This window comes from Crocuta crocuta, unplaced genomic scaffold (assembly GCF_008692635.1).
Source record: "Crocuta crocuta isolate KB4526 unplaced genomic scaffold, BGI_CrCroc_1.0 scaffold134, whole genome shotgun sequence".
NCBI classification, from domain to species: Eukaryota; Metazoa; Chordata; class Mammalia; order Carnivora; family Hyaenidae; genus Crocuta; species Crocuta crocuta.
The window spans coordinates 3,937,087-3,963,913 of NW_027530183.1; the positions used below are offsets into that span (position 1 = coordinate 3,937,087).

Below are 26,827 nucleotides of genomic sequence, written 5' to 3' on the forward strand. Positions count from 1 at the left end.
ACCAGTAATTGAAAGCACTAAACTCTCCAAATTATCATCCCCTCTCTTTTCAAACTACTCATGGGTCCTATATTGCACCAAGATATTGTCACTAATTACACTTTAGACTAATATCGAGAAAATGCCCTGGACATTTATGTTGTTTCTATGCAGTGGTGCCAAATGCTCTCTGCCATGCTATCAGGAAATATAATTACCAAACTAGTTTTCTGTAATTCACTGAGATTATCATACCGAACACTCTTTTTCTTTTATGTCCCTTTGTGGAATAAGAAGCTTCTGCAGTGAGTTAGTGACTTAGTCATGGTGCTGCATTTGGAATCTTTATAATGCAACCAGGAAAGGTCAGGATGCTTACTTACTATAGCAAGATTATTCACTCATTAAAAATTAAAATACATTGTTCATTTCAGGTGGTGGGTTGGATATTATTATTTCCCACATGCCCGATTCAGCAGTACAGAACTAAAAACAGCCTTGCTGGGTAGCATTTCTGAGGTCATCTGTGTTGGACTCTTTCATACTTCCACCACTACAAATTCCTCATTCCTAATTTGTTAGCACGAAGTTTGTTGAAAACTTATAGATCTGAATATGCAGAGATAATAAAAATACTTAGATTTGTACTAGAGAAGGAAGGAAGCTGTTTTTATTTGATTCTCCTTTTATTCAATCAACATTTACTCAACCTTAGCTCTATACTAAAAATAGTGTTGGGCTCTGGGGTTGTGAACATGAATAAAACATGATCACTTTCCCTGAGGTCATAATGTAGTATGGAACAGACATATGAACAAATGGTTACAATATTATAAGATATTCATAATAAAAGTGTGAACAAAGTGCTGAGATAAGACTGAAAGAAAAACTGAAGAGTGGCTGGGAGAACATGTTCCCATTTAATGCCAGAAATGAGCATTTGGAAATTGGGAATAAAATAAAAATACCTTTTATAATAACATCAAAAACATGTGCTTAAAAATAAACTTATTTTTAAGTTATATGAATGAACTATATAGAGAAAATGTGAGAGCAAATATAAAATACTTTTCTTTGTAATTTATAAATTTCCTTAAAATAGAATTGCTTACTTAAGACAGAAGTAATAGCCATGTGTTATGGGGTTTATAAAACATGTATAAGTAAAATATTAACAATAGTTCAGAAGACTAGATGGGAAAAATATAGTATACTATTGTAGTATATGTGAAGTAGAATCATATTATTTGAAGCTAGATGACTAAAAATTAAAAATGCAAACTCTAGAACAACCACTAAAAATATGTATAAGTAATAAACTATTGGGCAAAATAAAATGGAAAACAAAAATATACTCAGTTCTTCCAAAAAAGTCTGAGAAGGAAGAAAAATGGAATAAAGAATACAAGGGTAAAATATGAAAGAGTACAGTGGTAGGCTTGATCTCAGCAATATTAGTATTCACTTTAAATGTAAATGGATTATATGCATGTCTTAAAAGACAGGGATCATTAACATCTCCTCACTTCTACTCAACATTGTACTGGAAAAGACAATTAGGCAAGAAAAACCATATTGGAAAGGAAAAAGGAAAAACTATCCTCACCTGCAGACATCTTTTCTGTGTATAAGGAAACTCCTAAACAACCTACAAAATATTTACTGGCTTTAATAAATGAATTTAGCAGTGTGGTAGAATGCAAGAGCACTTACAAAAATTAACATTATTTAAAAAAAATAAGCATTTGGGAAATGGAAATTAAAAATATGCCAATTACATTAGCATCAAAAATGTAAATGCCAAAGAATAAACTTAAAGAAAAACATATAAGATCTATATAATGCAAACTATGAAACATTCCTGAGGTAAATTAGAGAGAATTAAAATAAGTGAGCAAATACACCATAATTATGGAGAAAATATACCCAACATTGTAAGATATCTTTCTTCCTAGTGTGATCTATAGCTTTACCACAATGTCAACCAAATTCCCAAAAGTTTTTAAATAATTTTTTGAAATGTTAGACTGATTTTAAAATTCATGTGGAAATCAGAAACACCTAGAAGAGTCTCCCAAATAAAAAGAAGAAAATAAAATTGGAGGACTTACTAATTTGAAGACTTATTATAAAGCTGTAGTAATCAAGATGGAATGATAATGGGGTAAAAAATAGATAGTAGGTCAATGGAACTAAAAAATTTCCTGAAACTTCCACCTTTGTACAGTCCATTGATTTTTTGATCAAGGTGGCAAGGCAACTCAGGATGGAAAGGTAATTCTTTTGTCCAAGGATACTTGATTAAGTGACTATTTATAAGGAGAAAAATAAACTTCCACATATACCTCAATATATAATCACACCATAGATTAAAATGAATTAGAGGTAGATTATATTCCTAAAAGCAAAGTTAACAATGTAAAGTTTCAAGAGAAAATATGGAAGAATATCTTTGTGAACTTGGTGTGGACAAAGATCCCTTGATAGACTCAAGGAAGCACTCTTAATAAAAGAAAAATAAAGGTTATAAATTTCGCAAAAGTGAAATATTACCAAAAGACAACATATCTAAGTTCAATATAAAACTACAAACTGAAAGAAAATATTCATAATATGTATATGACAGAAAACTTATCTTAAGTAAAGAATTTCTATAAATTGTAATAAAAAGATAGTTAACCTCCTCCACCCCACTCATAGTCCACCACTAAATGGGCAAAAAATTGAAAAGGCATTTCACAAAAGATGATACATAAATGGCCAATAAGCAGATGAAAATAAGCTCAACATCATTGGTCATCAGGGAAATAAAAAAATAAAACCATAACAAAATATAATTAAACAACCATTAGAATGATTAAAATTTAGAAAACTGATAATATCAAATGTTGGCAAAGATGTAAAACAACTGAATTTCATACATTGCTGCAGGGGGTTGATAATGTGTCTGGCAGTTTTTTATAAATAAAACATGTTCTTAATCTCATGAACTAACAAATTTTTTCTCTTGATACTTCTCCTGAGACAAATGAAAACATATTTATACAAAAATACATGTATATATGTATTCATAGCAGCATTATTAATAATATTCAAAAATAGAGGCACCTCAAGGGTCTTAAAGTAGAATGGATAATCACACTGTGATGCATTAAACTCCACTATAAAATGAACCATTACTAAAACTTATGCCAATATGGCTGAATACTAAAAGCATATTGCTGGGCAAAAGAATCCCAACAAAAGAGAGTGCATACTGTATGGTTGTATTAATATGAGTTCAAAGACAAGAAAAACTAATTTATAGTGAAAGAAGTTAGAACACTGTTTGCCTGGGGTGTGGGGTATAGAACACAAGGGGTTTTCAGACTACTTTTTACCTTCAATGGAATGCGAGTTACATGGGTATGTGCATTTGTCAAAACTCATCAACCCATATACTTAAGAACAGTTCATTTTGCTAGGTGCAAATTATACCTGAATTAAAACTAAATTTAAAATTTTAAGAAGTAGAGGTAATTAGCAAAAATGATATTTAAATCTCATTGGAATCTAATGAATACAATAAAATAACCTCATAGACTAAAATTTGAGGAGTAAATAATTTCTTTTGTTGTTTTGTTTTAGTTTTTACCTTCTGAGTATATTTTAGTAATTTTTTAAGGGGGATTTATCTTCATATATAACAGAAAGTCTAGAAGTAGAAAAGTTCCAGAATTTCTTAATTCAGTAGTTTAACGTTATCATCAAGCACCGTTTCTTCTATCTTCCTGCTTTATACCCCTCAGCATTTCTCTTCAAGATCATTTCCCATTAATGGCTATTATGAGTGTTTTGATTGCAGGCATTTGTGCTTACACAGCAATGTCCAGCAAAACAAAAAAAAAAAAAAAAAAAAAAAAAAAAAAAAGAAGGACCACTAGTTCCTTGTGTCAGTGAATTTTTTTGTTATAAAATATTTGACATATCAAATAGTATTTCATATATGTAAGGTTTAAAAAAATAATATGAAATAGGAGCACCTGCGTGGCTCAGTCAGTTAACTGTCCAACTTTGGCTCAGGTCATGATCTCCCAGTTTGTGAGTTTGAGCCCTGCATCAGGCTCTCTGCTGTCAGTCCAGAGCCTGCTTCAGATCCTCTGCCCCCCTCTCTCTCTGCCCCTCCTTTGCTCACACTTTCTCTCCCTCTCTCCCAAAAATGAACATAAATTTTTTTTAATATTTAAAAAAAATTTTTTTTTTATTTCTAGGAGAGAGAGAGACAGTGTGAGCGGGGGAGGGTCAGNCTGTTTTCAGCCTCAGAATTTTTCTTTTTCTTTCTTTCTTTTTGGCAGTTCAGTTATGCATTAAAAATACAGTTTGTATATTTTATTTACTTTTTTAGGGGTTTTACACTGAGAGAGGTTTTCAGGTAATCTAATCATTCATTTTGTCACAAACAGAAGTCTTGTGTCAATTGTGGTTTTAAAATTGTTTAACTCACAGAATTGTGTCTTGCACACAGTATATTCAATAAAGTGTGCTTAATTGAACCGAAAAAGGTTTCAGTTGCATCTCTCTGATGCTGCTTCATTATACTCAAATAAGACAGTACTTAATTTGGCATTATCACCATTACATGATTTTATCCTGTCCTTAATATTTTGCAAAGTTATAAAAATATTTCAAATATATGGAAAATAATGTAATTGAAATATTTGTACTTAACCAAGATTAAACTGATGTTCATATAGTGCCCATTTTTTCTGGGTCTTGGTTTTATGATTATAACAAAGCAATATGTATGATTTTGTATATTTTAAAATTTTATATTAACAATAAAATGATCTTCATACACTTTTAAAACTTGCTTTTCCCCCCATTGAACATGATGTTTGAAAATTTGTCTATGCTGATACCTTAAGCTCGAATTCAATTATTCCAAGTCCTATATATAATTCTTTTATCAATTACAGTTTATTTAAAAGTCCCTTTGTTCTATATTAAACATGCTTATACATAGGCTCTTGAGCATATGTTTGAGATTTTTAAAATTAGCTGCCTAGAACTGAAAGTGCTGTATAATAGATTGTTCTAAACTTTTACTTATTATGTATATCCAGTTCCTTTTATCTAGTCTTTATGATTGTGATGGTTTTGATCATTATAGAAATAAGACATCTTACCTTATTTTATTATTTAGTGTTTATGATTTGTGAAAAGTACCTACTAATAGTCTGGATAAGGATTATGCTGAATATATGTTATGCATGACACCTTGTGTTTAATTCAAATTATATTAAAGTTTATACTATTAAATAATGAAAAATTAGGTGATTTGGAAATTCATGCCCCCCCCCTTTTTCTATAGGTATTTATGAGCCTCCATTTATTGTACTACTGCAGTGAACCAACCTTGGATGTGAAAATTGCCTTTTGTCAGGTGTGTGTTCCTTACAGGTAAAACAAGGTACAGTATATTCCCTTGAATTTCCACTTAGCCATTTCAACTTGCCTATGTTCTACACCAAGTTAGTATTGATATAGTATTAAAAATAATGCAGATTAGAGGTGGGTAGTTAAATGTTGTTTTTTTCTTTCCCAGTTTACTTAAGTTAGAATAGAAATGAAGATAATTCTTTTTAATGATTATATAGTGTTTAATCACTGTGTAAAGTGATTTCTTATTAGATTTTATTTATACTTAATGTCAGTAATATGTCTTTCTTCACTCTTGAATGTGGCTTCAACCATTAAAATAGCTGAAGTCTGTTCATTTCTCATCCTAAGGACTAATGAGCTCCATGTAGCAGTTGTCCAATACCCACATATAATAATATTCAGGGGGTGCTCAGTTTGTTTTTTGATGCCCAGTGCTAACTGGTAGTTGGTAAAAGGATAAACAACAATAACAGCAAATAATGATATGTTTAACCTCCAACAAACAATAGTTAGAAGGTAGTGTGAATGGATCAGATAAGAGACTGCTTTCCTCTATTCACACACACTATTCTTAAGAAAGAAGCTACCTGGGCTGCCTATTCCTACTATAGGTATGTTTAGGGTAATCCTAACTTCAGCCTGTTGTTATGGTATACTTAATAGTGCTCCTTTTTACTCTCAGGACTGTTGTTCAGATAATAAATTATATAGTAATTTTATTCATGCCCCAAGCAAAAAGCAATTCAGTTTTTCTGTAACGATTTTCATTGTATTTTCTAACTGAGCTGTGTCGTAAACAGGCAATAAAGTGCATCCATTGAAACAAGGTTTAAAAAAATAACTCTACACCTTCTATTATTTTAATACAGTCTTTTCTGATTCTAGAAATAATATGTGCTTATTACAGAAAATGTAAAAATATATAAAGGGAAACAAACTATTCTCTTTGAGTATAAGTAGAGTTTCTATTGGAGAGTAAAATGTGTTTGTTACATGCCATGAATAGGATTTACTGATCTGCCTCAGCTCTCTGACCACTGAATGTCATAGTGCTGGAGGCCGCAGGTCTTTAGATAACTTCTCTTCTCTAACAAGAACTCTGGATCTGGACACCCTTGGTTAGAAACTCCTTATATACTACTTATTAGCCATTAACTTGTGACTTTGGGCAAGTTACTTAATCTCTTTGTGCTTTAGTTTCTAAATGTGTAAAAAGAGGAAAATCATAGTACCTACCTTCTAGGGTCATGAGAGTTAAATGAGTTAGTACTTGCTGGAATATGCATTTGTTAAAGAGCTAAATAAATTGGTATTCATTCTGATGCTCCAGTTGAGTCCCAGTGTTTTAAGTATGATCAGTATCTTGACTACTTCCACAATTATATCTCCAACCCAAACCTCTCTCCAAAACCAGACTCATGCCCAACTGCCTGTTCTACACCTTCACCTTGATGTCTTATAGGCATATCAAACTCTGCATACAGTAAACCAAATTCCTGATCTTTCCTCCAAAATTGCTCTGCTCTAATTCAGTCAATGCTAAATTCAACTTTCCCAGAGGCTTAGAACAAAATCTTTGGAATTATCGTTTGGGCAGCACTTCACATTCAGTTTGTTCGCTAATACTTTTGGCTCTATATTTAAGATATATCTGAAATCTCACCACTCCCCAACATTCCCTCCACTACCACTTTGACCCAATTTTTACTCAAATTCTAGTCAGCTAACGTATAGTATGATTAGGTTGAGGAGTAAAATTTAGTGATTCAACCTACTATGGCCTCTTGCCTGGATTATTACCAGAGCTTCCACTTTAGCTCACCCACAAATAGTGTACTCATAACATCAGCAGGAGTAATATTTGAAAAGTATAAGTGAGATCGTGCCACTCCCTGGCTAAAACCAAAACATAACAGAAAAACCTTTCAATGTCTTTCTATCTTACTTATGGTAAAAACCAAAATTCTTAAAGTAAATATCCAAGCCTTCACCATGTAGCTACCTGGAGACGCCATCCTTGAAATGCTCTTCCTTTAATGTCCACTTGGCCCACTCCTCCACCACCATCAGGGCTTTGCTCAAATCCATTTGTAAAGTGAATCTTTCCTGGCTATCCTATTTAAAATTCTTACCTTTTAACCTACACTGCCTACCTGACTCCTCAGTCTTCCCTCCCCCATAACACTTTCCTGTAGCTGATATACTATATATGTGACTAGTATGTTGCTTCTTTCTCTCACCACTATATGCATTTTTCAGTGGTGTGCTGCAGCAAGCTCACACAGGATCACAAGAGTTGATTGTGCACCTCTCTCCCCAACTCAAAGTTGAGTGATGTCAGGCTGGTAGATTGAAGTCTGTTATTATCAGAGTGTGTACATTTTGTAGATAAGCAATTACTACAAACAAGTCCCTTCCTTCCCTGCAGTTACTGAACACTTATCCAGCATGCTGTTGGAATTTTGTCTTATTTGCACATTGATGTACCAGATTACTAACCACAACATGCGCCATGGTGTGGGCTGTCACTGAATATTTGCATAATGAATCAATGAATGATATATATTTGGTTTAGATAATCAGCTGCAGCTGTGACTGTGTGTTGGTTGAAATGAGCAGGCCTGAATTTCTGGGTAGAATATCTGGGCCTTACCACTTGCAGGCTATTTGACTGTGTGCTATTTCCTTAGATTCCATGAGCCTATTCATTTACTATGGCCATTAACATTTATAAAGTGAACTACAAACAAACAAAAAAACTAATTCATGTTTCATGTAGCTCAAGATTACATCTGAACTCCAAAAGTGATCAATAAAAAAGATCTTAAAAAACTTAAGCTATATTTTTGAATCCAGAGTCTTTTTGTAGGTTAACTCTATTTTCCAAATCAGCTCCCGATCTTTGGGCACAAATGTAGAATATCCGTTTTTAGTAAGAGTTCTTTTGAAGCAAAGAAATAAAGAGAAGTGAAGCATGAACTTTATTAATGTCTCTGATTTTTTTTTTTTTTTTTTTTTGCTTACTCTGAGCTTTTGGTATCTAGATACGTGCATATTGTATAGCTTTAAAAACATCTAAAAATATTATAGTGAGCAGAATGTTGTTGGTCGTGACTCTGAGCATTTTATTTACTTTCCATGTATAGAATTTTTATTTGATAAATTTGTTTATTTATTTATTTTTCTCTTCTGTAGCTCTGTGCCTGATTTACTGCTCTAGCAATTTAGAGAAAAGAGTGTTTTCAGTTTTAGAGATAGTTATAGGGGTTTACTTTCAAACTATGTTTTTGGAAGCTTCTTATTTCCTGAGGCATTTCACAGGTTCCTGGTATGCTGTTGTGTTCAACCTGCTCACCGGTAGGGTTAGGTTGTTCCTAGATTCTTGTCAGACAGACAGTATGTAAAGAACTTAAGTAACTTGTCAACAATTGATCAAGTGTATTCAGAATCCAGGTCTCTTGAGTCTTAATCTGTGGCTTTTTATGTTATGTACTATTTTTCATTTGTTATCAATAAGCAGTTACAGAAAATGTAGAAAGCAAAATTGCTTAAGATTCTCTCTCTCTGCTCCTCTCCCCTGCTGAGCTCTTTCTCTCCCTATCTCTTTCTTTCTTTCTCAAAAACAAAGACAAAAACAAACAAAAACTTACTCTTTTAGCAACATTGTTGATCACTTCTAATTTATTATTTTTTAGTGTGATGTGTTCCTCTTTTGGTCTTCAGAAATTTAAGAATGTTAGCAAATACTTTATGGGCTGCGTTCACTTCTTAGAGCTTGTTATAAACCTGGGAACTCATAAAGATAGGTATTCTAGAATGTCCATGGAATGGTTTAGTTTTAAGTGATATAGTTCAGATCACAGTACCTGACATTTAAAAATTATCATTAAACCTGATGCCAGGGTTATATAGTATTAAAAAATAGTTCTTTGTTTTAAGGCACATTGAATTTGAAGTAACTTGATTTGCTCAACTTTATTTCATTTGACGGGTTATGGTGCTTCGGTTTCAAAGACGATAGAACTATCTGGTAAAACTTTTATGCTTCATTGGACGGCCATCTTAGATGGAAAGAAGTCATTTGTACCAACGTAGAGGGATCGAACAACAAAGGAAAAGACATTTTGATGGGAGCAAGGCAAAGGAAAACATGTATAATCTAATGGGGAAACTGAAAATCATTTTTGGTGGTCTATGAAATGGCATTGTTTGTATATTTTAGATTTTGGGGGAGATTGTCTGCCACCTCAAAACATCAAATTAGACACTGACTTCCTATAAATATGGCTTAAGGGAATCAGTAGACTGAGTATGGATATATTTGAAGTTCTTCGGATTTTGTAAATGAATGGCCATGATTTTGAGATATAAACTGATCAACCATTCCTTTATTAGTTTTTCATGTAACTGGGAAAGAAAAAACTTTACCTTAGTTTTTCCTTTCTAGGAGTGTCTTGTCCTGTGTCTTATTCAAGGAGGCCCAACGCTGATTTTCTTTTATATCTGCTTTTATACGTTGCACTTAATTTTGCATTCATTGTCTAAAATTCTAATAAAATAAAACCTTGGTTTGCAAGCATAATTCATTCCAGAAACGTGCTTATAATCCAAAGCACTTCTTTATCAGAGTGAATTTCCCCATAAGAGATAATTAAAACTCAGATGATTCATTCCACAACCCAAAAATATTCATATAAAAATGATTACAATACTGTAATATAATAATAATAAAGAAAATACAAAATGTAAAGAAAAACAGACAAATTAACCTCCACATACCTTTGAAGACCTTCGTGGCTGGTATAAGGGAGACAAGAGAAAGGTGGGTTATTGTGTAGGACGACTTTCACTATCACTAATAGTGATATCTATTGTCAATGCTATCTATTGTCTCAATGGAATCTTTTTCTGCATGGGGGCCATTGTAGATGCTCAGATTTTGACTGCATTACAGTATTATTAATAAACTCTTGTCATATACTCTATTTAATGTAACTGGCAATAAGGCAGCAGAGGAAAGGGTCTATATCTGCAGGCAGCCTACCCTAGAATGAAGCAAAGCATTCCTAAGCTTACTCTTATATGGAAAAGCAAAGGACTGTCCATAAGTGCTATGAAGTGACAAAACATACACTAGTGCTGGTTGTGGGCATCTTTCAATTGTTCTGAAAAAAGTCACTGATTCCTGCCAAATACCACAGCCAACATCTGAGCATGGGAGACAGTCAACCACAATCCTGCAGCGAGGGATAGAGAGAACCAATGGCTCAGTTGTGATCATGTGACATTTGGTGTCACGTACTACTCGTATTGCAAGACATTGCTTGTTTATCAAGTTAAAATTTATTAGAAATGTTTGCTCAACTTGCAGAACACTTGGCAGTACAAGTTACTCACAATTTAAGGTTTTACTGTATGTATATGCTTTCATGCATGGGTTGTCCATGGATAAATTACTAAAGACATAGCAAACATTCTTGTGAAAACATAGTATATCTTGAATCATGAAATGAATCACTGAGATATCTATACTATCAGGATAATAGCTAGCATAACTATTTTTATGAATGAATGTTTATCATGTTTAAAAGTAGTTTTTTTTCCGTATGCCCACATGTGACAATTGCTACAGCAAATTTCAAAAGAGTAAATTTAATGTTACATTTCTGTCTTATACCTTGGGCAGGATTTTTTCTAATTACTTCTTAAATAATTATTTGAATTAATGAATATATTTAGTTATGCTACAAAGATAAACAAAAAGTGTAAAGGTCTTAAGATTTTTTTCCATTAATAATCAACTTTCCTGTATTGGTTGATTGTGGGTATGTGGTTTGCTTGAAGCACAAAAAGGTCAAACTTGACTTCTTGTTAAATGATCTTAAACGTGAATATAAATATAACTTAGTACTATACATCAATTATGGTTGAGGTATTAATCAGATTACATGAAGTTATTGCCTACATCTTTAAAAATAGCTGTGCTATAAAATATCCCAGAATTACCTGCGGTTTTCAGTGTATTGTAAATCATTCTCTGAATGGAAAACATCAATATATGAGTTCTATTCTGATCTATACAAGGTTCTTTAGTAATCAACACATTCCTTATGCACTATTTTAATTCCATGTGAGACTTTGGAAAATATATTAAGTGATAATTTTGCTTTTCTGTACAGGTATTATTTGAAGTTGGGATGAATGATATACAAAAGCTGAATTTTTCAGTAGGTTAAGAAGAATAATGTTAACTTAGATTATGAGTTCCAAAACCACTTCTAATCTGGAATGTGTTGTTCAACTCTTTTGTTCATCTTCACTAAATGTGAATACTTAGCTGGTTATATACTCTATACATCTCTAACTCTTTCGAAAAAATGTTAAGGCAGTTACAAAAGTAGAATATGGAACTACTACATTTAAGTACTGATTAGATCTTTTTCTAATTGTGCAATGAAAAAATCATGATATAATCATTTGGATTTAAGAATAATATTCTTTATTGTGTATATGCAAACAGGGTTCTAGTGTCCATATTTTTATTTTTTATTTATTTATTTATTTTTTGTATTTTGCTTTTATTTGTTTTGATGGACTCTCCTTATCTTATTTCTTGACTCTACTTTGGCAACATCTTTACGTATTTCCAAACCCATTTTCCAATTTTTTCATCCACTTTTCACAAGATATTGATTCCTCTGTTTCTTTTTTTTTCTTTTTTGGTTTTTATTTTTTTAATTAATTAATTAATTTATTTATTTTTTACAAATAATTTATTGCCAAATTAGTTTCCACATAACACCCAGTGCTCATCCCCACAGGTGTCCTCCTCCATGCCCATCACNGGTAGTGTCCATATTTTTAAATGTAACATTTGATAAACTGTAATTTCCCCTTCTAAAAAAATAAAATATAACTCTTTGTAAACATTTTGATTCCTAAATGACTTTTTACTCTCTTTTTGAAGAAACATAATTTCTTACTCCTGCCCTAAGAAAGAGTTCCTTTAAAAATGAAATATTATTTAATAAGCTGGAAAATTTTTCCTGTCTTGACTATATAATACCATTTATTACTGCCTATGTTATGCTTCTTTGTTCTTTATTGTAGACAAATTGGGAACAAGTAAATTAAAAATGTAGAATTCAGTGTGATTAGTTTAGTAGGCTCAATCATTGTGGTAATGAAGCCAGCATTCCAAGTCTGATCCTGTAAGGGAGATTTTAATATTAAGTTCTTTGAGGGCACCAATGTTCTCGAAGCCTAGAACATTACTTGACATGTTATAAGATCAAAGTAAATATTTGTTGAATGAAAACCATACTGCAGTAATAGAAAGACCTCAAGTCTCAGTGACTTATCAAAGCAAACACTTATTTCTTCTTATACAAAGTCTAGTACAGGTTAGCAAGGGTTCTTCTCTATCTGGTGACTCAGGAATTTAGATTTTTACCATCTTGTGATGTGCTAGCTAAGACACCAGAGTGTGGAAAGAGATGGATTGTGGTGGCATATCCACTAAGTGTCCCTGAATTTGGCTAACACCTGCTATTTCTACTTGTAATCCATTGGCCAAAAAGTTTCACATGTCCCCATCAGAACTGCAGGGAAGGCTGGGGAACGTAGGGGAGGATGTGAATATTCATGGAACACTGTTTTTGCCACAGATTAAAACACAGAAAAATATTTTATTACCTGACCATTCTGAACCCTGATGGTTATGTATTGACTATATAGCTATATCGTAGTGTTTTGAGATGGCACTACAGTTCAAGCCAACTTTTTGTTAAGAACATTCTAAAATTGCTAATCAATTACATGCTTTTAAATGTTATCTAATTTCTCAATAATAATAATTATACTAGGAGGAGGAGGAGGAGTAAACTTTATTGAGGGTTTTTTAAAATAAGCTTATACCATACTAAAAACTTTACATAGATGATCTCATTTAATCTTCTCACTAATGAGAAAAGAGTAGCTTATTGCTTTTATTTCATAAATAAGTATACTGAGTCTAAGATTGTAAAAAGCTGGACCAAGAACTGACAGTCATGATTCTTAGATAAAAGCTGGAGTTTTACCCTTTACTGAAGTTTTTGGTCTAGGATTTCTCAATTGCAAAATGAGAATATTAAGTCTTACATGAAATGATTTATTATACACCTTACACAGTGTCTCATCCTAATACTAGCTTGGTGAATAGATAGGCATTCAAGCAGTACTAATTTTTTTTCCATATATAAATAACAAGGAGCAGAAGCCGTGCCTACTTTATTATTGATTACTGCAATGTGCTTTTTCACATCATTGAAAATAATGGTTAACCATAATTTAAGTCTTAAAGTTTTACTGCACAGTTGATTTGTTATAGCCATTGATTCCACAGAGTATCCATCTCTGGCAACCAATATAAAAGTCATACATTTCAGACTGTGATCCTCCTTGGAGAATAATACTTTAAGAAACAGAGTGGAGAAAATATGCTCTTGACCAAACAGAATCGAATCCTACATATCATTAAGTATTGATATCTCAAATCTCCCCCTTTAAAACTCATATGTAAATAATTTGATTCAGATTTAAAATGGATTGAACACATATTATGCCATTCTGCCATAATAAATAGGATAAGAGGCATTGTTTCTGCTGACTTTATGTAACAGTCTTGGAATAGGATCATGAAGTAACTCAGTCTGCTAGTCATAATATGAGAATGAATAACTAAACATCATTTGTGCCAAAAGCACATCACCACTTTTGGCAGATAGTTTTCCATATCCAAACGACAATACTAAAATAATCTCCAACAGATTAACCAGTTAATTTTCTGGAGATTCATTTTGTAGCTAATTTATCTTGGCTCTCCTATTGAGATAGATCAATGGTCAATGGTATATCTATAGCATCTTCAATATGTGCCTGGCATACAGTAAGTGATCAATATATATTTAACAAGTGAATGGAATAAGACTTTTTAAATTTCTAGGCACTCCTGAAAATCCACCTTTCTCTTGCCAACACGGTCTACTTAAACCTTGAATTATGTAATATTCAGGCAAGTTCAAACTCCAGGGGAAGACAGTAGATAAATACAAGAGAGGGACATGTTATTCATTCATTTCTCTTGATTTTCTAAATTCAATTCCCATATCTCACCTTATCATAAGGAAACCATATCCTTGTTCCAAATAATTTTAGTTGAACTAGTGAATGGTTTAGAAAAAAAAAAAGAGCGCGTTTTAGAGTTGAATAAACTTCAATTTATATTAATTGACACCACTAATTAATGGTTCTAAGACTGTGAGCCAATTAACAGCTCTGTACACCACTTTCCTTACCTGTAGTTAGTGTTAAATGCAGTATTTAACAGGATACAAAGTTCACCTTTAGCAAGTAAGCAATTAATACTGCTTCCCCTTCCTTTCTCCCCTTGAATTATTGAAAGCTGATGTCATATAAAATCATACGAAACGTATTTTTATGTCTTTGATTAAAAATATATCTACTGCCTGATGTATGATTCCGAATTATTGCATAAAGAACTATTGAATATATTCTTCCTGAAGTTAAGTACTAGAGAAATTTTATCTTTCTTATGAACTAGTCTGGGATGATAGATCCTGTGAAATTAATGAATTAAAACTTGCCACTTCATTTTGTTTTGTTGTTGGTTGTCATTATGTTTTTCTTTTGGCTTAGTGGAAGAATGACACTAAGTTTTGTGCTCAAGGTGATAGACAATCATAACTTAAGCCTTCTGGTAAAACTGTCATCTGCCAGTCTGCCAGTCTGCCAGCCTGCTTCATTTGAGATCTGTTCCTAAAACTGGATTTAATGTTTTTATTGTTCTCATATCTTTTATGGTGGTCTACACAAATCCTTTTTGGAACCACACAGAATATAAATAATAAATTAATGAAAGAATAAAATAACTCATTCAAGTTTTCACAGCTGTTGGGTGCAGAACTAATCTAGGCTTGGTGTTATTTTCAGCTGTATCATTCAAAACAAACTAAGGAAGTTCAACGTCTGAATATTTTTAAACCTAAATGTTTCCTGCTCAGAAACTGGCTAGCAGTAACATAGGACAGTCATACACAAATGAAAATGGGGAGGGAGTGCTTGTGACATATCGTTATTAAATTTGAGAAGAATGCAGTCAAGGCTTTGGACACCTGCAGGATAAGATCAGTAGTGTAGGACATTTTTCTTTGCATAACTCCATAGCTATAGGCTAGCAACTAACTGATGATGGCGACTGCACAAAGCCCTTTCTTACAGGTCTGCATAAAGGGCAGTCTTTTCACAGAACAGATTATATTCAGATTTCCTCTCTGCCTACCAACTGCCAGTGGCAATAATATCTTCTTTTAGTTTAGCTCTAAAATTTTTTCACAGATGGGGGATAGGGAGGAAATGGGTTTGTTTTGAATTTTTGCAGAAAAAAACTCTTATATCCACATAGAAATATTGATTCACTTAAACATGAGATTAATATTCAGTGGAGGAACGAGTTATTTAAAAAATAATGTGAATCAATAATAGAATAGACTATTCTAAACCTATAATTATTTTGAACCATATTGACTTTCATAAGTTACCACTGTAGTGATTTATAATTTTAAAATATAATATTACTTATTTCTAATTAACTTAATTAATTTCTTCTCTGAGAAGAGACTTTTCATTTTGATGAACATTGATGAATACGTTTAGGTTTTGTACATTCCTCCTAAGTGTTTTAGTATAAATTCAATATAAGTAGATGATGGAATGTTTATTTTTATGAGCTAATTGAGAGAACATTAGTTGGATACTATATTATACCTATGAAACACATCCCTGGGAATATGACGTCTGGGCTTGCTAATGAGGTGCTGATTCCAAGGAGAGCCTCTATGACATTTTTAATTCCATGTCTTTTGTTTACTTGGTTTGACATGCCTTGCTTCCAGTTTTTACTTCTCCAACTAGCCTCTTTAATTAGAGACCTCTCACATCTCTTATATCTACTGTTCTCTAAAATAGTGGTTCTGTAAACAATCCTAAAATTTGTATGGAACCACAGAAGACCCCAAATAGCCAAAGTAATATTGAAGAAGAAAACCAATGCAGGAGGCATCACAATCCCAAACTTTAGTCTCTACTACAAAGCTGTCATCATCAAGACAGTATGGTATTGGTACAAAAACAGACACATAGATCAATGGAATAGAATAGAGAACCCAGAATTGGACCTACAAATGTATGGCCAACTAATCTTTGACAAAGCAGAAAAGAGCATCCAATGGAAATAAGACAACCTCTTGAGCAAATGGTGCTGGGAGAACTGGACAGCAACATACAGAAGAATGAAACTGGACCACTTTCTCACACCATACACAAATATAAACCCAAAATGGATGAAAGACCTGAATATGAGATAGGAAACCATCAAACCCTAGAGGAGAAAGCAGTCAACAACCTCTTTGACCTCAGACGCAGCAATTTTTTACTTGACACATCTCCAAAAGTGAGGGAATCAAGAGCAAAAATGAACTATTGGCACCTCCTCAAGATAAAAAGCTTCTGCGCTGTAAAGGAAACAATCAACAAAACTGAAGGACAACCAATGGAATGGGAAAAGATATTTGAAAATGACATATCGGATAAAGGGCTAGTGTCCACATATATAAGGAACTTACCTAACTCAACACTTGAAAAACAAATAATCCAGTGAAGAAATGGGCAGAAGACATGAATAGACACTTTTCCAAAGAAGACATCCAGATGGCCAACAGACACATGAAAAGATGCTCAACGTGACTTATCATCAGGGAAATACAAATCAAAGCACACTGAGATACCACCTGGTCAGAGTGGCTAAAATGAACAAATCAGGAAACTACAGATGCTGGAGAGGATGTGGAGAAACAGGAACCCTCTTGCACTCTTGGTGGGAATGCAAACTGGTGCAGCCCCTCTGGAAAACAGTGTGGAGATTCCTAAATAATTAAAAATAGAACTTCCTTATGACCCAGCAATAGCACTATGGGAATTTACCCAAGGAATACAGGAGGGCTGATGCATAGGGGCACATGTACCCCAATGTTTATAGTGGTGCTTTCAATAATGGCCAAATTATGGAAAGAGCCTAAATGTCCATCAACTGACGAATGGATCAAGAAGATGTGGTTTACATATACAATGGAATACTACTTGGCAATGAGAAAGAATGAAATCATGCCATTTGCAGCAACCTGGATGGAACTGGAAGGTATCACGCTGAGTGAAATAATTCAGTCAGAAAGGGACATATATCATGTTTTCACTCATATGTGGATACTGACAAACTTAACAGAAGTCCACGGGGGAAGGGAAGGGGGAAAAATAGTTATAAACAGAGAGGCAAACCACAAGAGACTCTTAAATACAGAGAAGAAACTGTGGGTGGATGGGGGCGGGGAGAGGGGAAAATGGGTGATGTACATTGAGGAGGGTACTTGTTGAGATGAACACTGGATGTTGTATGTAAGCCAATTTGATAATAAATTCAATTAAAAAATAGTGTTTTTTTAAGTGAGGAACTTGTTAAAAATACAAACTGTTGGCCTTATCTCAGTTCAGCTGAATCAGAACCTTTCAGTGAGGCTCAGCAATCATTTTTTCATAAGTTCCTCAAGTAGTTTTGATCCATTTTAAAACTTCAGAATCTCTATCTCACACTATTGGCCAGTCATCTCCTCCCAATGTGAAATTTTGGTTCTCCCTTTCCTGGATTCAGCTCATCAGTTCTGTGACTTGAATTAAGACTATGCTAAAACACATAACTAGAGAAAAATCTGTTTAGCATTGATAATTTTTTAAATATACTTAATGGCATACTTTCATAGGAACATTTTATAGAGAAAAGTTTATATTTGAACTTTATAATCATAATAAGACTACATGGAAATTGAGAATAAAATATACTGTTTAAATATATCCTGAGCTTTTTGAGTTTCAATTTGGATTTGTAAACTTGGGACACAGATGAAATCTGGTGGAAGCTTTTCAACACAACATATTTGCCATCAATTTTTGGTTACAATGTCAATCCAAGAAAATTTCCAATGCTCTGTCTTATTGTTTAATAATTAAAATAGCCTTTCCCTATTACTTGGAGTACTTTCAAAGATGTGTTTTCTAACTTTTAGATTTTATTTAAAGTGTAATTCAAAGTTAGGTATAAAGAGGATACTTGAAAGTAAATTGTGTGTGTGTGTGAATTCACAAACTTTATAATGATGATTTTCAATGTTATTGTGAGATATTATATGCTCAAAATGGAGATAAAAGATCACTAAGTAATATTTACTTTAGAAAATGTGTCAAGGCATTAGATATTTCATTTGAATAGCTTTTATTTGTCACTTTTTGACCAAGAACTCTCTTCTTACTGAAATTTTGCTGCTGGTATAAACTCTATGATTGTTTTAACCATTTTTATCAACTGCCAAGACCATATGTAGCTTCCCCATCATAGTAAAACTTCTGTTACAGATATGCACTGGGAAAAATTACAGGATACTTTTCAGGAGTGTGAACAATTGCTGAGATGAAATGATATAGTCTGTTATAAAACTTGGCCAAGTGTTGACCTGTCTCAATACCACGACATTGTAAGTGCTTGAGTCTGGGGCAGTGAGGCTCTTTCAAACATTTGAACCTGAGATGCGGAGTAATCCGTGTCATAACTAGGACTCTGGTTTCCAGTTTGTGTGCCAGGAGCAGTGGAATTTGGCAATGCAAAAATACACAAAATGTGTTCCCTGATGCAGATGCAGAGATATCATTTTACTTTTCAAATATCTCCGGCAAAGGTAAGTTCATATTCAAAGTCTTTAGGCGATCCTTCCACTATAGTGTATGGTTCTCAATATGCATCAGAATACTTCGAGGGCTTATTGAAAGAGATCATCAGGCCTTGCCCACAGAATTTCTTATTCAATAGGTATGAGGCAGGAGTATTTGCATTTCTAACAGGTTTCCAGGTGATGTTGATACTTATACTCCAGGAAACACATCTTGAGAATGATGGCTTTAATGCTTTACTGTCAGATTCTTAAATCCTCAAGTCAGAACCACCTGGGATTGCCTAGCAAACTAATCTTCAGATTCTCAGGAATGTGAGAATTGGTGGTCTACATCCAAATCTCCAAGGCAGTATGACAGTGATTTGCCTTTTGTCAAGCTCCTCAGGTGCTTATTCACATTTGAACACCAGTTAGAAGGAAGGCCTAGGGAAAGCACTGATCAAGTCTCCTCTGGAGCATTACCAATTTTATACCTGTGGGTTGGCATCTAGCAGTTGTTTTTTATTATACATAGTAAATGAATGAATTAATGAAAATGATTGAATGCAAACAATTAGTTCCTATTCCTTGTTTGCTTCCAGCACCTTTTCTTTATTCTACTATAGAATATATCATCCATATTTTAACTACGTGCTTACTTGACTGCCTGCATCTAGACAGAGACCTTCTCTTTTTGTTGCTTTTCCAGTGCCAACCCCAGCATCTGGCACATAATATGTATATTATCATCAGTATTTGTTGGATTAAATGAGGGTCAGTGTTGAGTAGAATATCTCTTAGGGTTAGTCTGAAAAGTGAGCTGAAAAAGCTACAGCTAGAAAAGCCATAGGCAAGTCTGAACGAGTAGGGTGGTACCAAGCTACAGCATTAAGCCAAGAGTCTGGAACATAAACTCTTACTCAAGATTAGCATATATATGCAGTGTAGTGGAACAGGTGACTTTTCAGAAGATGATAAGTGGGGGAAATAGAAGTGGCTAATGTAAGTTTGATGAAGCTAGTGTGTGCTTAGAATTTTGTGGGTGGTCAGAAATGAGGACATTGAAGGATGTAAAAAATGGCCAGAACACAACAAATGAAGTCAGGTACTTCATTCACCCCAAACTAACCTTGGTAAATGGATTCATTTGTTAATCTAGCTCCAGTTACTTTTTTACCTTTCAAAGCCAGGTAGAAAAAAAAAAAAAAAAGACCTTAGTAGTGTTAGTTATTAGTCTGCTGAGATACCTAAAAAGCCTAGAGTAAAACTGGACTGTAGTATGGATAGAAGTTCCTGATACTGTGGTTAAAATCAAGGATTGTTTAAATACTAATGTTCCCATTTTTGCTGTTCACATTCATTGTTTAAATTCCATTTTAGTCTCCTTGAATAGATTTACAATGCCCTGTTTTTTAATAGTTTTGTTTAATTTCCTGTTCCATGCTTTCTGGACTGTCTCCTGGATTTCAGACCTCTCCATATTGCATTCATAAATTATCTGAAATTTCAGTCTTCAGTTTAAACAACTTGGATTCTTCATCTATAATCCACTCTGTTCTTTGAGGTCTGTGTGCATTTTTACTGGATTGCTGCCACCATATCTCTTCCAGTCACAGGCGGGTGCCTGTGACATGCATTCTGCTTTAAATCTGGGGTTGTAAAGTTCTAGCATAAGATTGCGCTAGATTTGTAGATTTTGCCACTTATGTCCATACAGTTCCTATTATGCTCTCGTCATTTACATTACTTGGTACTGTCTGGCTCCCTTTCCAAGAGGATGCAGGGGCAAATTAGTTAGCACTTCTATTCATTTTTTTAAACTTAGAAATGAAATTTTTATTTAAAAATCTTTAAAGACAATAATTTTATGACCAACCAGAGGCTCAGAGCCAAAAGAAGTCTAAATCTTCCTTCAAATTATGTGAGCATCAGGTTTTCAGAAGTCAATGTGTATTAAAACAATACAAAGATCTTTTAGTTTAGATTCTGGGCTCAGAACATTAAAGGCAGGGTTTTGTTTTTGTTTTGTTTAGTAATTAAACCTTTGGCATAACTCAAAAGTCATTAAGGTACGTAAGAAATTATTCATTGTATAATTATTCATAAATTATTCATGAATGTCTCACTCATTGCAGGACAACCAGCATTATTCAATCAGCCAACTAAATACAAGGCACATTTGCTATCATATGGTGTACCAAAACATGTTCACAAATCACTCAAATACCCACTAAGGGTAATGTCACCTCTAAAGAGAACTATTCAGTTTTCAATTTTGGGGATTGAGTAGGAAGCTACAGAATATGAGAGTGCTCAAACCTGAACAAAATCAACAAAGAAGGAGAGGGGATGCCTATTGGGTAGGCATCCATCAGTGTGTGCCACAAGAAAGTCTAGACAATATTTTGTAAGGCCCTTTCCAGCTATAGAGTTGAAATTATTTAATGTCACAAAATGAAGTATAAACTTATTTATGGGTAAAAAATTATTTATGGATAAACAATAATCATGGATAATGGATATTTATATTATATATATTCACAAGTAGAATTCAGATTACAAGGACAGATTTTTCAATTGCTAAATGTAATAAGTAGAAGAACATGTCTTAAAGATAAACAAAACAACAATCAAGATATTTGAATCTAAGTTTGTAAAGAATAAAAAGATGTCATGTGTCATTTTAGAATACTGTTAATTTGGTCTAAAATTGTTCAATGTTTAATGAAGTATAGTAGCATTTTGGGCATTATTGACAACAAATGAAGTCAACACTATTTAATTCAAATTTACCTAATTAAAACCTTAAAACTACACATTATTTTGTATCTCACTTCTTTCTGAAAAAGGGATATAGATACAGTCTTTTATCCTTTCTCATATGGCTGTTACAATGGATGATCAGGAATCACCTCTGAAGTTTCTAGCATATGGGCCCAGTATATGTTTGGTAGATGTTTGCTTCATAGGTAATTAAATGTTTTTGTTTTTATTTTTTAATGTTTATTTATTTTTGATAGAGAGAGAGAGTGAGTGTGTGTGTGAACAGGGGAGAGGAAGAGGGAGGAGACACAGAATCTGAAGCAGGCTCCAGGCTCTGAGCTGTCACCATAGAGATCAATGTGGGGCTTGAACTCAGGAACAATGAGATCATAACCTGAGTGGAAGTCTAACACTTAACAACTGAGCTACCCAGGTGCCCCAATAATTAAATGGTTTTAATGAAACATTTCAAAAGAGATTATGTAGGTCTAATCTAAGGTTATTTTATTATTATTACTTTTAATACTGAAAACAAAATTTTTATGCATTTTTTTCTAAGTTTCTTTACTCCAGGTTATTTTACATAGACTAATACATATTTTTATATGAAATATAGGTTTATATAATGATGATAGATGGCTATGAATTAGTAATCATTAAAAGAACAGGCTTGAAGGTGTTATGCTGAGTGAAATAAGTCAGGCAGAGAAGGACAAATATCATATGTTTGCACGTATAGGAGGATTAGGAGGAACTTAACTGAGGAACAAGGGGGAGAAGAAGGGGGGAAATGGTGGGGGAAAGGGAGAGAGGCAAACCATGAGAGACTCTTGAATGCTGACAAAAACTGAGGACTGATGGATGTGGGGGAGAAAGGGGGATGGGCATGGAGGAGGGCACTTGTGGGGATGAGCACTGGGTGTTATGTGGAAACTAATTTGACAATAAACTATTGTAAAAAAAAAAGAACAGACGTTTTTATAAGTTTGTGATCATTCTGGTTGCTCGCTTGTCTCACATTTGTACTGTTCTTCTTTTCACAGGGATTCGATAAACAAGTGGATGTGTCATATATTGCCAAACATTACAACATGAGCAAAAGCAAAGTTGACAACCAATTCTACAGTGTGGAAGTGGGAGACTCAACCTTCACAGTTCTCAAGCGCTACCAGAATTTAAAGCCTATTGGCTCTGGGGCTCAGGGAATAGTTTGGTAAGTGGAATGGATTTAACATAATATATGTTATATATATATATAACATATATATAATATATTACTGAAGTATAATTGACATACATTGTTATATTAGTTTCAGGTGTGCAACATATTCAACACTTCTATGCATTACTTAGTGTTCACCATGAAAGTGTAGTCACCATCCATCATCAAGCAATATTACTACAATCTTATTGATTGTATTCCCTATGCTATACTTTTCATCTGTGACTTTTTATTTTATAACTGGAGTTTTGTACTTCTTAATCCTTAATCCCCTTTACCTATTTCACTTAGCCCCTGACCCATCTCCCTTCTGGAAACCACCAGTTTTTTTTCTGTATTTAATATTCTGTTTTTCGGCAGAGAGGGAGGCAAACCATGTAGCCTTTTTAGATTGGCTTCTTTCACTTAGTAATATGCATGTAAGGTTCCTTCATGTCTTTTCATAGATGGATAGCTCATTTTTTTTTTTTATTATTGAATATTTCATTGTCTAGGTATGCCACAGTTTATTCTTTCACCTACTCTAGGACATTTTGGTTGTTTTTAGGTTTGGGCAATTACAAATAAAGCTGCTTCAAATGTCCACGTACAGGTTTTTGTGTGGACATAAGGTTTAAGCATTCACTTCATTCTGATAACTGGTTTTAAGTTCAGTCTCAATGCTTAGTCAATGTCAATGGCAGCTGTGCATGGTCGGTGTACTCACTAAATCATTTACTACCACTTAAATCCCATTATCAAATATAGCAAAGCCTTCATTGAAATTTACTTAGTGATTACCTTATGTCAATCAGTAATTGTTTTTGCAGTTTGAAGAATGAAATAGTTTGGTACATTTTTTAAATGTTTTATTTATTTTTTAGAGAGAGACAGAGACAGCGTGAGCAGGGGAGGGTCAGAAAGAGAGGGAGACACAGAACTCTGAGCTAGCTGTCAGCACAGAGCCCGATGGAGGGCTCAAACCCATGAACCGTGAGATCATGACCTGAGCTGAAGTTGGACGCTTAACCGACTGAGCCACCTAGGCACCCCAACAGTTTAATATTTTTAGCAATAGACCAAACCTTTCATTTCAAACACATTACAGCTAAAGGAATTATTATTTTTGGTTTTTATTTATTTATTAACTATGCTGCAGGTATGAGTTAAACATCTTTGTGGAACAAAGTAATTTCATGGTTTGGTAGGCAGGATAATGGTCACCCAAAGATGCCCAGACTCTAATCACCAAAAAACCTGAATATGTTATCTCACATGGCAAGAGGGACTCTGCAGATGTGATTAAAGTGAAGGCCTTAAAATAGGTAGATTGTCCTGAAATATTCAGGAGAGATCAATTTAATCATATGAGTTTCTAAAAAGTGAGATCATGACCCGAGCCTAAGTCAGACGCTCAGCCGGCTGAGCCACCCAGGCGCTCCTCTAAAAAGTGGAAAAGAAAGGCAAAAGAGTGGGTCAGAGAGATGAAATAGGAAAAGAGAGATAAGAAATTTAAAACATGCGAGACACTTGCTTTATTTTTGCTGGCTTTAAAGCTAGAGGAAGAAGGTCATGAGTCAAGAAATGGTCTGGCTTCTAGAAATTGGGAATGGTTATCAGCTGCCAATCAATAAGAAAACAGACACTGCATTAGAGTCATGCAACCACAGGGATTTGAAATCTTGCAACAAACCCAAATGAGCAAGGAAACAAATTCTCCTCTAACACCTCCAGAAAGGAACCAGTCTGCTAACATCTTGACTAGCCTGGTGAGGCCCATGTAAGGACTTCTCACCTCCAGAATTGCCAGATAATAAATTTGTGTTGTTTAAGTAATTAAGTTTGTGGTGGTTTGTTGTGGGAGCAATACTAATACAGTTGGTATAGTAAAGATTCTACTATTAAGATAAATCTCTTAGAGCAGGCACACTGAACTATAATGTTTTCAGAGAAAGGAATTTAGGGTGCCTCTGTCAATCCCTCTCAAACCATGAAATTTCTATTTTCCTTTTAAGCATTATTACCCTAGGTAATATGTAACCAACTGCTAGGGGGCGAGGAATAAATTGTATTTGCGAGAGACCAGTATTTGTTTATTAAATATTAGTAATTTTAATTTCCTTTCTACATTACAATTTGTGTTTATATTTTCTGCATTCTACTAGATGTCTTGCGTTCTACCTGGGGAGTAGGAATCCCATTTGGGATATCACTGCATTTATGAACAACTTTCAAAATGAAATAGAAAATAAGACAAAAAGAAAAATTCTTATGAAGGAGGAGAAACAGAAGATGGAGAGACCAGAGGAATTTCTGGCTACCTTTCTTTAAAGAAAATTGTAGAACATGAGAAAGTTTTCCTACATTTCTCAGTTCAGGTGCTGAAATACTCATTGTGATTTATTTTCCATTAAATAAAACTGCCACAGAAAGTAAGGGCACTAGTGAAAGGAAGCTGATAGACCTTAATGATTTAAAAATAGACTCAAAACAGCATTTTTTTCTCGAGAAGTTAACAGACTGTACCAGAAATATTTGAAAATCTACTAAAAATTTGGTGGTGTATTTTTTTGGACATTTTGAGCCTCTATTTTTCCTTGTACAGGACAGAAATCATCTTAGTTCTTAGGTATACTAACTGAAATAGATTTCAATAAATGAAGTGTCCTTGAGTAGAATTTTTAATCCAGTTTCGCAATAAACTTGTAAAATTTATGCAAATTAGTCAGAAAGGACACCGGAATTTAAAAATGCTAGCCTTGGAGTTTCCTGGGATTATTATTAGTTTTTGGGTTACAGCTGAGGGAAGTAAAGCTAGCAAAAACCAAGATGAAGGGCCAGAAATAGGATGGCATATTCTTCTTTCTCATCTTCCAATTCACTACTCTACCATGTGCACAGGACACCACAATTCCAGCACATTCCTTTCTAGACATGAATATAGCTGTCCCTTCCTTGACTCTCTTCTTCAATCTAGCTTTAAGATATCTTTATCTATCACAACTCAGGTCGTAATGTGCTATTTCTCTTGAATATCTATTCTTGTATTAATTTGTCCTCTCTACAGCCTTTTAATTTCCTTTTCATTGCCTTTTGTCACTGGTGAGTTTATCCACCTCCCCTACATCAAACACATCCATTTTCAGATATGTTTCTAAAATCCACAGACCTTTTCTCTGTTCCTAAAAACTCAAATTTGTGTAATTTGAATCTCCCATATAATTCTGAGTATAGTGACTGGGAGAAATTGGAAAGTGGGAATATCTGGGGACTCTGGGCATGTGGGGCAGACAGTCTGAAACAGATGATTCATTTATTTTGCTTTATTTTCTTTACAAGCAGGAATAAAACACGGAGGAATACATTTTTGTTTGCATGTGTCACCATAAAATTTTGTGTGTTTGTGTAAGAAGGATTACTTTTCAAGTGCAAATGTTGGCATATTGGTACATATATGTGACATGGATTCTCATTTCTACTGTTTCAATGACCTTAAATTATTATTGGGCTCTTATACTTTCTTTGCTCTCTTTGGATTGCTTCATTGCTTATTTACTATCAGGAGAACACACAAATGATACCAAAATATCTTCAAAAGGAATTAATCACTACTATGCTATTTTCTCATTCACTATGGATGGACCAACAG

General features: G+C 33.8%; 1 protein-coding gene across 16 annotated transcripts in view; it reads left to right on the forward strand.

The window, feature by feature from the left end:
• The window catches only part of MAPK10 (mitogen-activated protein kinase 10), a 291,326-nt gene that overhangs the window by 138,126 nt on the left and 126,373 nt on the right, over nt 1-26,827 (forward strand). For 11 of the 16 annotated variants that reach the window (XM_077765157.1, XM_077765159.1, XM_077765155.1 and 8 more), the window contains 2 exons: nt 5,330-5,401; nt 23,021-23,190. In XM_077765157.1, the coding sequence (XP_077621283.1) occupies nt 5,336-5,401; nt 23,021-23,190 (236 nt within the window). In that variant the 5' untranslated portion in view covers nt 5,330-5,335. Of the gene's footprint in view, nt 1-5,329; nt 5,429-20,760; nt 20,779-23,020; nt 23,191-26,827 lie in introns of those variants that run through there. The other 5 variants (XM_077765164.1, XM_077765165.1, XM_077765166.1 and 2 more) reach the window with 4 other exon arrangements.